This window comes from Cajanus cajan, chromosome 5 (genome assembly GCF_000230855.2).
Source record: "Cajanus cajan strain Asha chromosome 5, NIPB_CcT2T_4, whole genome shotgun sequence".
NCBI classification, from domain to species: Eukaryota; Viridiplantae; Streptophyta; class Magnoliopsida; order Fabales; family Fabaceae; genus Cajanus; species Cajanus cajan.
This window is the reverse complement of record NC_138521.1, coordinates 4,010,776-4,023,842: the sequence shown is the minus strand read 5'-3', so window position 1 is coordinate 4,023,842 and position 13,067 is coordinate 4,010,776. Positions and strand designations below refer to the sequence as shown.

Below are 13,067 nucleotides of genomic sequence, written 5' to 3'. Positions count from 1 at the left end.
TATCTGTTTAGCGATCTAGATGATCTTTTTTTTAATATGGAAGCAGCACAATCATGTATCATTTATAATTAACATCGCACTGAGACAATAATTTATTTGGAAAATGAAGGATAGTTGTTGTTAGTTCGATTATATAGTACGGGGCAAATATTGAATGCCACTATATCTAAGATAATTATGTCTCATGTGGAAAATATGTAATATATAAAGAGACTAATAAATAAATAATTAAATAATTAAAGACTAAATCATAAATGAGTTTAATAGAGCATTTATGAGAATAATTGTTATTTGATGGAAATAACAATCTTTAGGGATTATAAATATCCACTAATGTGAGACAAGGTCCACACCCCTGACAGAAAGTATTCTCTCAAACTCTAGCCATCACGAAAGATAGAGAGAGTAGAAAAGAAAAGTCAAAGGGAGTGAAATCTTGGTTCTCTTCTCGAAGAAGATCAAAGTACTCTAAAGATCAAAGGAGTTTTCTACTATGGAGAAAGGTACACACTTTCTTATTATTATGTGAGCATCATGAATTTCAAAGATCCTTTAATTTTCTATAAAATAATGATGTACTAGAAAATTCATAGAACTTACATGTGGTATCAGAGCTAGGTTTTGAAATTGAATGATTCTCCGTTAATGATATGTGTTGTAAAATTGTATAATTCTCCATGAATGTTATATATATATATACATATATAACGATTTTGCAATGATCAAGAAGACATTGTCAAATCAAGAAATGTCAAGCAATTTTTTCTCCTGGAAGTGAGATAATTGTACAATAATGAAAAGAATATTTTCTCACCAGAAGTGAGAAGAATATTTTCTCACCAGAAGTGAGATAATTGTGCAACAATGAAAATAAAAGGATATTTTCTCACCCGAAGTGAGATAATTGTACGACAATGAAAATAAAAGAATATTTTCTTCACCTGAAGTGGGAAAATATTATGAAAAGTGAAAAGGAAAAGGATAGATAAATAAACGAATATTATATAAGTGTTATGTTTGATCCTTTGAGTACCACCGAAAGTGGAATAATTCTATCAAGGTCATTGTTGCAATATTATGTTTAATTTTCCGCTGCATGTTGTTTGTTTTGAATCATGAATGTAATTCTTAATTTTGAATTATGATCAATATATTAAATCCCACATTATCGAAATCCTAGTGGTAATCGCGCAAGAATTATTTTCTTGAAAGTTTCCTTTTTATGAAATACCTAAATTTGTATATCAAATTGGAAAGAATTGATTTTTTTATAAATCAAATTTTGGAATTAAGTGTACGATGAATTTGTTAGTCACCAAAGTGACCAAATTTTATATTTATTTAATTCCACATTAATGGAAAGAATTGATTTTTTTCCTTTTAGTCAAATTTTGGAATTCGTGACTGCGCATTCTACTCTTATGTGTTTCAACGTAGAAATTAATATTTCAAATTAGAAATAATTGATTTTTCCTTTTAATCAAATTTTGGAATTTGTGACTGCGCATGTTACCTTCATGTATTTCAACGTAGAATTTCAATGTTCTCAATTTCTAAAATATGAAGTTTTATTTTACTTTCTTTTATGAAATTCATGAATGACTTTAAATTGGGACAAGTAAAGTTTTTATTTACTTGGAATTAATTGTATGATGAATTTGTTAGTCACCAAAGTGGCCAAATTTTTTATTTATTTAATTCCAAATTAATGGTGATTTAATTCAGTTACCCATAGAATAATGGATGCTAAATAAAATATTTGTTTGTTTATGGGTATATTGAAATTCATTATTATAAGACATTTATGTATCGCCCAAAGGTTGATTAGTTGTTCTCATAATTAATGAATATAATTGTGTGACTTATATGTGCTATTAAATTATTTATATACCCAAAGGTATTAGATAATTTTAATTGGTGCATGTTTAGTTGCAAAATAATGATTAAATTTATTAGCATCATTATGTTTGTATGTTGTGTGTTGATGTATCACCCAAAGGAGAACATCAATATACTATTAATTGATGTTTGAATATATTATATGTGTAGCATGTATTTTATGTCTCAAAACACTCATAAAAATTTTTATTATGCAGTATCTGTTCCCAATTCACTAAATTCTCTTGTAGCGTCTATTCCAAATTTTAATGGGCTTAATTTCTCTGACTGGAATGAGCAAGTTCAATTTCACCTCGGTGTTTTGGATCAAGACCTTGCTATATTGGAAGAGAAGCCTCCTACTATTACTGATTCTAGTAGTAATGAAGAGAAAGCTTATTATAAAGCTTGGAAAAGGTCTAATAGACTCTGCCTAATGAGAATGAGAATGACTGTTGCTGACAGTATTAAGACAACTCTACCTAAAACTGAAAATGTTAAAGAATTTATGGGTTTTGTGGGAGAGCGCTCTCAAACAACTAATAAGTTTTTTGCTGAGACACTAATGAGTACATTGACCATCATGAAGTTTGATGGTTCACGTGCTATGCATGAGCATGTCATTGAGATGATAAATATTGTAACAAGACTTAAGTCTTTTGGAATGGCTGTGAATGAGAACTTCCTTGGGAATGTTCTACTTTCTTGTAGCATAGACGTTTAGGTCACATTTCTAGAGAAAGAATGGAAAGATTAATAAAAAAATGAAATCCTTCCAAATCTAGATTTTACGGATCTAAATATTTGTGTGGATTGTATTAATGGAAAACAAACAAAACATACAAAGAAAGGAGCTACAAGAAGCACTCAGCTTCTTGAAATTGTGCATACCGACATATGTGGTCCTTTTGATGTCAATTCTTTCGGAAAGGAAAAATACTTCATTACCTTTATAGATGACTATTCACGTTATGGTTATGTCTATCTATTGCATGAGAAATCTCAAGCAGACGATGCCTTAGAAATTTACTTGAATGAAGTAGAAAGGCAATTAGAAAAAAAAGAGTGAAAGTTGTAAGATCTGATAGAGGTGGTGAGTATTATGGAAGATATAATGAAACTGGGCAACACCCAGGTCCATTTGCTAAACTTCTTCAGAAACATGGCATTTGTGCTCAATATACAATGTCAGGTACACCACAATAAAATGGTGTATCAGAAAGGCGTAATAGAACATTAATGGACATGATTAGGAGTATGTTAAGTAATTCAACTTTACCTATATATTTGTGGATGTATGCCTTGAAAACTGCCATGTATTTGTTAAACAGGGTTCCTAGTAAGGCAGTTTCAAAGACACCTTTTGAACTGTGGACTGGTAGGACACCTAGTTTAAGGCACCTACATGTTTGGGGTTGTCAGGCAGAAATAAGGATTCATAATCCACAAGAAAAGAAATTGGATGCAAGAACAATCAGTGAATATTTCATTGGTTATCCAGAAAAATCAAAGGGGTATATGTTTTATTGTCCTAATCATAATATGAGAATTGTTGAAACTGGAAATGCAAGGTTCATTGAAAATGGTGAAGTTAGTGGGAGTACAATTCCACAGAAAGTGGAAGTCAAAGAAGTTAGAATGCAAGTTCCTTTGACTTATGCCTCTGGCAATAAAGTAAGTGTTCCTCTAACTGTTGAGTCAAACAACAATGAAGAAGAACAACACAATAATGAATCCATGATTCATAATGAACCTATTGTAGAACAACCACAAGAAATAGCATTAAGAAGGTCACAAAGAGAAAAAAACCAGCTATTTCGAATGACTATATGGTATATCTACATGAGTTAGAAACTGACTCAAGTATTAATGAGAATGATCCAGTTTCGTTTTCACAAGCTGTAAGTTGTGATAATTCTGAAAAGTGGTTAAATGTCATGAAAGAAGAATTAAAATCCATGGAACAAAATGATGTTTGGGACCTTGTAGAATTGCCAGAAGGTTGCAAGAGAGTTGGTTGTAAGTGAGTCTTTAAGACTAAACGTGACTCTGATGGCAACCTTGAAAGGTACAAGGCTAGACTTGTTGCTAAGAGTTTTACTCAAAAAGATGGCATTGATTACAAAGAGACTTTTTCACCAGTCTCACGAAAAGATTCTTTTAGAATTATCATGGCATTAGTAGCCCATTATGAGTTGGAGCTACATCAAATAGATGTGAAAACTGCCTTTCTAAATGGAAATTTGGACGAGAATGTTTACATGGACCAACCAATGGGGTTCTCGGTTGAAGGAAAGGAACACATGGTGTGCAAATTAAAGAAATCAATATATGGATTTAAGCAAGCTTCCCGCCAATGGTATTTAAAGTTTAATGATACCATTGTTTCCTTTGGATTTATAGAAAACATTGTTAATCGATGAATATATTTGAAGGTCAGTGGGAGTAAAGTTATATTTTTAATTCTATATGTTGATGACATCTTGCTTGCAACTAATGATCTTGGTCTTCTTCATGAGACTAAGAAGTTTCCCTCTAGTAACTTTGAAATGAAAGATATGGGGAGGCAAGCTATGTGATAGGAATAGAAATATTCCGAGATAGATCACAAGGACTGTTAGGCTTGTCTTAGAAAACATATATCAATTAAGTACTAGAGAGATTCAGGATGGAAAAGTGCTCAGCATCGCCTGTTCCAATTCAGAAAGGAGACAAGTTTAGTCTCACTCAATGTCCTAAAAATGACTTGCAACGAAAACAAATGGGAGCAATTCCGTATGCATCAGTTGTTGGGAGTATCATGTATGCTCAGATCTGTACTCGACCTGATATAAGTTTTGCAGCTGAAATGTTAGGAAGATACCAAAGTAATCCGGGAATGAAACATTAGAAAGCTGCAAAGAAAGTTTTGATATACTTATAGGGAACAAAGTGTTACATGCTTACATATGGGAGGTCTAATCACCTTAAGGTGATTGGATATTCAAATTTTGATTTTGTTGGATGTGTGGATTAAAAAAATCCACTATTGGCTATGTATTTCTTTTAGCTGGAGGAGCAATATCATGGAAAAGTGTAAAACAAACAATTTTTGCTTCATCGATTATGGAAGCTAAATTTATAGCATGTTTTGAGGCTACAATTCAGACTAATTGGTTGCAGAACTTTATTTCAGGGCTTGGAATTGTCGACAGTATTGTCAAGCCGCTAAAAATGTAATTTGATAATTCTACAGCAGTATTTTTTTTTTTTAAGAATGACAAGTACTCTAAGGGTGCTAAGCATATGAAATTAAAGTACTTTGTCGTGAAGGAAAAAGTTCAGAAACAAAGAATGTCAATAGAACATATTAGTACAAACGTTATGATAGTTGACCCTTTAACAAAGGGATTACTGCCCAAAACATTTATTGAGCATGTTAAAAATATGGGCATTATTGTTACTAATGATTGTTGAGTATTATGTTTATTTGATATTAAGTGATTGACATTTTGAGCTCATTAATGATATGTTTCTGAGTACCTGTTTTCTATGGTTTTATGCATATTTGTGTTAGAGTAATGTAAACAGGTGTTATCTTGAATAAAGATATAATGTTGGACCAATTATGTGCTCCTTATTAACGATCATATTAAGAAGAAGACTCGTTTGTAGTACATGGAAGGGACTATGCCAATTAAACTGATGTACAATCGCCATGACTCAAATTAGTTCATATTTTTAAATATGAAATTATGATGAACCCAATGTATTAAATGATTTAGCCATTTTAATGCGCATTATGTTAATTTAATTAATTTATTTATTTGTCCGTTGTGAGAAATGTCACATGAGTCAAGTGGGAGAATGTAAGATAATTATGTCTCATGTGGGAAATATGTAATATATAAAGGGACTAATAAATAAATAATTAAATAATTAAAGACTAAATCATAAATGGGTTTAATGGAGCATTTATGAGAATAATTGTTATTTGATGGAAATAACAATCTTTAGGGATTATAAATATCCATTAATGTGAGACAAGGTCCACACCCCTGACAGAAAGTATTCTCTCAAACCCTAGCCATCACGAAAGATAGAGAGTAGAAAAGAAAAGTCAAAGGGAGTGAAATCTTGGTTCTCTTCTCGAAGAAGATCAAAACACTCTAAGGATCAAAGGAGTTTTCTACTATGGAGAAAGGTACACACTTTCTTATTATTATGTGAGCATCATGAATTTCAAAGATTCTTTAATTTTCTATAAAATAATGATGTACTAGAAAATTCATAGAACTTACACTATATTCTTATGAAAAACAGTATTTCTACATTTCTTTTTATGTTATTCTATGAAAAAAAAAATACGGCAAAAAATATAGAAGAAAAAAAATGGAATAAAATAATTGTTATAATGGAGAGTCGCAGAAATAATAGTAATAATATATAAATGTGAAAAAGTGTTATCATGTTATAAAGTATAATATTATTATATTCAAATTAATATAATATTCGGGAATATGGCATAACGTTTTATTCATATTCTTATGTAGAAATTATTAATCATGTTTAAAAAATTATTTTGTATTACCTTTCTAAAATCTGAAATCTTAATATTTAGGTTAATCAATTTTATTTTATTTATTAAAATTACTTATTATTAAACATTAGACAAAAATACCAATTGTCACAAGTAATAAAATAGATAAAAGTTCAAATATTAAATCTTCGGCACTTGTATAACAACTAGTTAATTTAATTTAATATTAATTAAAAAATATAAGTTTATTTGAAAAGATAAAAAACATATTTTTAGGAATTTAAAATAATAAAATAATTAAAAAGATAATTGATAATTTAAAATAAAAAATGTCATAATTAATTTTACTAACTTTTCTCACACGTAACTTTTTCAATTATTATTCAATTTCAATAACCATCAAGTTAATTCAACAATCAATGTAAATATTTTAACCCTAATATTTTAGTTGAGAAATTCTAGATTTCTTAAGGAAAATCTCAATTTCTTGGTGAAATTTGTTAAATAACCTACTTAATGTTATTAGTGTTATTTTCCATAGGTAGTTTCAAAAGAGTATTTACAACCTCAATTAGATCTATGGAGTCATGTAGAAGGTGATCAAGACAAAATATGTATAAAGAGAAAAATAAAACAATTAACGAAATAAAAACATCAATCAAATAAAAACAAGAATTACGTAAAGTAAGATACCTACATCAATCTCCAACAATTTCTTTTATTTTCTAAAACCTATCTAAAATATACAATATGTATAATATTTTCTATTATCTTCAAACCCTATTTTTATAAGGTTTTAAATGAGTTTTTTTTAAATTAGACTTGTGATGTCCACTCACTTAAAATATTCATATGACTCAATTGAACAAACCCTTCATTATGCTTCAAGAATATTTTCTGAGTTGGCTTGCTCACTTTTTTTTTTTCTCAAATAAATATTCAAACTCCTTTTTACCTTATTTAAAAAAATACACTCTTTAGAGTTGTTTAATAAAATTAGTTTATTAGCTTAGTCAAAGCTAATAAACTAATTTTATTATTTACGTATTAATTAATTAATGTAAAATAATATATTTATTTATCTGATAACAAGAAATATAGTAATATGTAGAAAAAAAAATTAATTAAAAAATAAAAAATTAAATTAAATTAATAAGGATAAAAAAGAAATAAAAATAATTTAAGAATTTATAAGAAAGCAATTTTAATTATCTTATGAAAATTAATTATAAATTACTAAAAGATTTTTTTTCTATTAAATAAGTTTGTTTTAGTTAAATTAGTTTATAAGTTTAATAATTTAGTACGATTTAATATATCATGTTTCAATTCGTTATTGTATTTGAAACTTTTAAGGATATATTTGCTTTGTGTTTCTTAGCAGTAACAATTAAAAGTAGTTAATTTAGATTCCTGCTATTTTCTTTTTACGACGACAGTGAGAATCAAATTCTTTTATCATTGTGAGGTTTAGAATTAAATCTTGATGCATCTAGACATGTGTATATTTATTCTAACTTTCACAACACTAATCTAGATTCTTGAGTTTTTACTAATAAAGATGAAATTGAGACTAATTTTGCACAAATTTATTTATAATTATTTATAAGAGGGAAAAAATAAAAAAGATGGGCATGATGTTTGAGAGAGGGTGATGATGAAGAGGTGTAGAGAAAAGGGGTGAAATATTGATTATTGAGTGAAGAGAGCAAATCGTTCAAATCATAATCCCCCAAGTTGTTGCTGAGATAATAATTATACAATTTGGTGCACTGTGCTTCTCTTCATCACCCAAATCAAATCCCAACCTTTAAATTATTTTTATCATAAAAAAGTGGCTCCACTCACCCTTCTTAGTGCTCCTTCCATCACCTAATTCAATCCAATAAGTACCATCCCACCCAATTATATACTTTTCCTTAACATATTACTGTTTAATATTTTAATAATATCAAATATTTAACAATTTTATTCATTCATAAGTCATAACTAATCTCTACTTAATAATAAACTTATCTCTTAATCACATTTTTTTCCTATTACAAAACAAATTTTCTTTCTTAAAACTCGGCTATCTTTATTAGTTGATAAATTATTATTGTAATCTAATCATAACATGTACTAAGCATAATAAGATGCATAAATTATGAAAAATTAAAATTAATATACATATAATTTTAAATTCAAACTCTCTCCTATTGTTAAGAGAATCAAAATAATATATACATGATTTTAAGTTGAAATTTTGATATTATCATTACAATTTTAATAAATAAAAAAAAATATAACTTATACCGCATCATTTAAGTTTACTAAATGGAGTAAACTACATATATTATACTGTAGTAACAAAAGGTTTTGAATAACAAAATGAAACATTTATTTTAAGTTTCTATTAATATTTTGACATGTATGTTTATTTTTTCATCTTCAATTAATTGTTAAATTATGTTTCATTTTATTTGGCATGTTGAAGAGCATCTTCCATAAAATGAAAGCCACGTGATGAGTAGCATCATTACAAAATGACAAAAACAATTCCGATGAAGATGAAGATGAAGGCACAGCAATCTGGCTGTCAGTCACTGCTCTCTGCACTGACTGGCCTCTGTTGGGGTTCCGCCACGTGTTGCGGGTGACATTCAGCTGGGGTGACGGTAACTCAACGGCAATGGAATGGACCATTCCTCCTCGACGGTCCAGATTCCATTTTCTACTATTGAACGGCTCTGATCTTCCCCAGAAAACTGAATCATGTCCCTTTGCTTTGGTCGCACGCGAGGTGCCCTGGCCCATGGCTCATTGGCTCCCCTTCCCTCATCTCAAGTCTCAACCTTCCATAAAAAGACATTATTGTGTTTGGCCATCACAAACAAAAAATTAAACAAAATTACAACAACAAAACCGCACACAAGTGTAAAAAATTTATTATTATTCAAAGTTTGATTCTTTATAAGTATTTTTATTTATAAATAATAAATAATGTATTATTATATTTTTGGAAATTACTTTTTTTTTAAAAAATATAATTTTTCACTTAAAAATATCAAATAAAAATTACTTTTTTCATTTTCTTTTATTCTTCTTTATCAAACTCAATCACTTTTTAAATTTTTTTCACACTTCCTCATTCTTCTCCTCCACTTCCCTTTTACCAAACAAGTCATTAGAGCATTCACAATGGTAACAACTTACTTTGTTGCTATGGGATCCACTTGTATATTTTTTTATTTTTTTTTCTCAACACAAATAACTTTATAAGTGTTTTCTATACAATAGTGATAACTCTTCAAAGTTGTTTCCAATGAGTTCCATCAAAAATCTTAAATTATTATGTTTTATTAATAACTTATTATTTTATTAATTAATAATTATGTTATTTACAAATTATTAAAGTTTAAAATTATGAAACTTTATAGACTATTATTGTGAAAATTCATGTAATAAAAATTAAAATATAAATATAAGTAAATTATATTTTATTTAAAATGATAAAACTTGCTAACCTTTCATAAACAACTTAACATAATTAGGTTAATTAAAAATTACATAATAAAATAATATCTAATTTTGTTAATTATTGCGTTTAAAATGTTTTCAAATACATTTCACAAGGTCTGTTTGAAGTTGGTGATGATGCCATCTACCATGAACTTCTCTTCTTCTTTACAACTATTGTTTAAGAGCTAGATGAGGACCAACATGTGTTCCAATTGTCAAGACATCATCCATGGGATTATCATAATGGTAGTCAAAATTGTCATTATACGTGTGTCGTTTATCTTCTAAAATCATGTTGTTATGTAGATGCATGCATATAATGTTTGATTGTGTCCATATTTCAACCACGTGTAGAGCCACATGCAATCACAAATCAATATTGAAGCGCTTTAAGTGCATGCTCCACATTCTTTCTTGTTACTTCTTGATGTTGAGCAAACAAATTTCTTTTATCCCCTTGTGGCCTTGGGATAGTCTTCACAAGAGTCACCTATTTTGAATAAATACCATCAGCTAGATAGTACCCCATGTTATATTGGATTCTATTCACTGTAAGTTGTATTGTAGGGGTTTCTCGTTCCATAATTTCATTAAAGACAAGAGATTCATTAAACACATTGATGTCTTTGTTTGAATCTGGAACCCCAAAATATGCATGCCAAATCAATAAGTCTTATGACGCCATTACTTCTAACACGATTTTCGGCAGGGCATCACCATGATAAAATTGACCTTTCCATGCTATTGGATAGTTTTTCCATTCACAATGCATAGAATCAATGCTACTTATCATACCTGGAAAACCATGTTGCTCACCTATTTGCAGTAAGCATTGAATGCCATTATTGTTGGGTCTTATCAGGTACTCAAATCCAAATATATATTGTAGACACTCCTTACAAACTTGTCTAAGCATTGTAATGTTGTGGTTTCTCCAATTCGAACATACTCATCGACACTACCAGTATGTGATCCATCTAATATGTGAATAATAGTAGTGCATTTCTGAAACGAGGAAAAATCCATCCTTCCAATTGCATCAACTCTTGACTGAAAATATTGATCTTCAAGGGCTTGTACAATACGAAGGAAGACATTCTTTCACATTCTAAATGTTCTTCGAAATTGGTCATTTGTGCAAACTACATTATTGGAGAAGTAGTCATTGAATAATCGATCATGCTCATCTTTACGATCTCTTTTCAATGTGTTTTAATGGGTGTTGTCTTCTCGTAACGGATTATTGTTGTTGTCATTCCATTACCAACCCCATATATATTATTTTTCACAATCATCATTTAGAAAATCTTCTATGAGTTCATCTTTAAGAGATGAATCACTAGAGTCCATCTTATGCAACACCGTAAAGTTATAGATTTTACAAAAACTTGATACAACTTTTGCACAATTGAGATGTGGAAAAATCATTGTTTAAGTAATCAATAAACAAGATACAACGTCTAGTTTATTACAACAAATGAAATAGCGACTATTTTATTTCCACAACTAGTTTTTTTTTTTTTTAATTGAAATAATGACTAGTTTATTACAATGACTAGTTCCATAAAACCACAATTATAATTAAAAAAAATGACATAATTAATGAAATTACATAATTAAAACCTAAATAATTAACAAAAATTACACAATAACTAACATAATTACTACAATTCATATTTTTCTATAATTTTGTTACACAACTTTTGATGAATTTGTAGTTGTGCATCGACCATACCAACAATGTCCTTGTAGAGAATTTGCATGTCGATTTCTTTGTCCCTCACTTGGATGTCTTCATCCTTCAACTTGTAGCGTTCAAGTTTGACATGTGCAATAATTTCTAATGATTTAACTTTCGCCTTGATTACTTCTTCCATAGTTGGGAGATTAATAATATCCAAAGATTTTGCCTTTACTTTACTTTCGTGGCTCTCTTTGCTACTTTTGTTCTTATTGGACGATCTGTTTTAGGTGATGTTGACTCGTAACTTGATAACATATAGATTAGATGAGGATGAGTGTGCTTTAAAAGCATAATTTTGTGTTCTCTTACTAGATTCTTCAAATTGAGTCAACCATTTAGGTTTCTTCCTTACTACATGTTATACAGTCTCTAATTTGAAATTTGCCTTTTTATCGTGCAAGTAAATTGCATGTGCATCTCACATTATGTTGGAGCTATCGCTCTTTTTTCTTTGTCAAGCTTGTTTGTAGCACATTAAGAATTTTGATATTTACCATTGATCTTTTACCATTATATTTTAGTTGTGACACTTCTTTCAGATTCAAATGTTGTTCACGATATTGATTGTAATTTTCTGTAATTTTTATCTATAAAGTTGACCTTTTTTATTTACTCCTTCAATTGCATTCTTCGAAACATTTATCCATGCATCGATAAGACATTCATTTTCTTCTTCCTTTCCTCCTCCTCCTCTTCTTTCTCATTTTTCTTCTTCTCCTGCTCCTTCAATTTGGATGGAAAATGGTGGAATTTGAGTTTGTGGCATGAATTCGGATGATGTATCATACTCTTTTTCATTACATTGTCGGTTACTACTACTCATTAAAGACTCTTGATCAATGAAAGGGTTACTACTACTCATTAAAGACTCTTGATCAATGAAAGGGTTAATTGGTGGTGATTGAAACATATTAATTTCATATGGATGAAATGGAGGTGTAGGATTTTGAAAATTTGTATTATTAAGATTGTATTGTAGGTTAGAAAATTTTGGAGAATTTTTAAAATTTGGATATGTGAATTGTTGATAATTTGACATTAAATTAAAGCACGGATTCATATTGACTGAATTTTGATTTGGATCTATCAAATGAAAACAAATCAAAGAAGTTGAAAATTTAATGAAGTCCAAATGAGAAAAAAAAATGAGATTTTAATTATGTAAAAGAACTTAAAATATCCCCTTATTTATATAAAAAAAAATTCTTAACAGTAATATATTCAAAATGATAACTTGTTATATAACAGTAATATATATATATATATATATAGAGAGAGAGAGAGAGAAAGAGAGAGAGAGAAAGGAATGCTAATATACTCCTACCTATTTTTTTAGTTGGAGTATATTAGCAATGTACACCAAAATTTTAGGACAAGAAAACTACTTATTTCTTTTGATTTGGTTAATTTGTATAAAGGATGTTA

At 29.0% G+C, this 13,067-nt stretch overlaps 1 protein-coding gene across 1 annotated transcript; it reads left to right on the top strand.

The window, feature by feature from the left end:
- The first annotated feature begins 493 nt into the window (after nucleotides 1-493).
- On the top strand, nucleotides 494-2,602 carry LOC145957705 (uncharacterized). Its single transcript, XM_083074121.1, has 2 exons — nucleotides 494-503; nucleotides 2,097-2,602. The coding sequence occupies exons 1-2, from the start codon at nucleotides 494-496 to the stop codon at nucleotides 2,600-2,602; spliced, it is 516 nt and encodes a 171-aa protein (XP_082930247.1).
- Nucleotides 2,603-13,067: the final 10,465 nt, after the last annotated feature.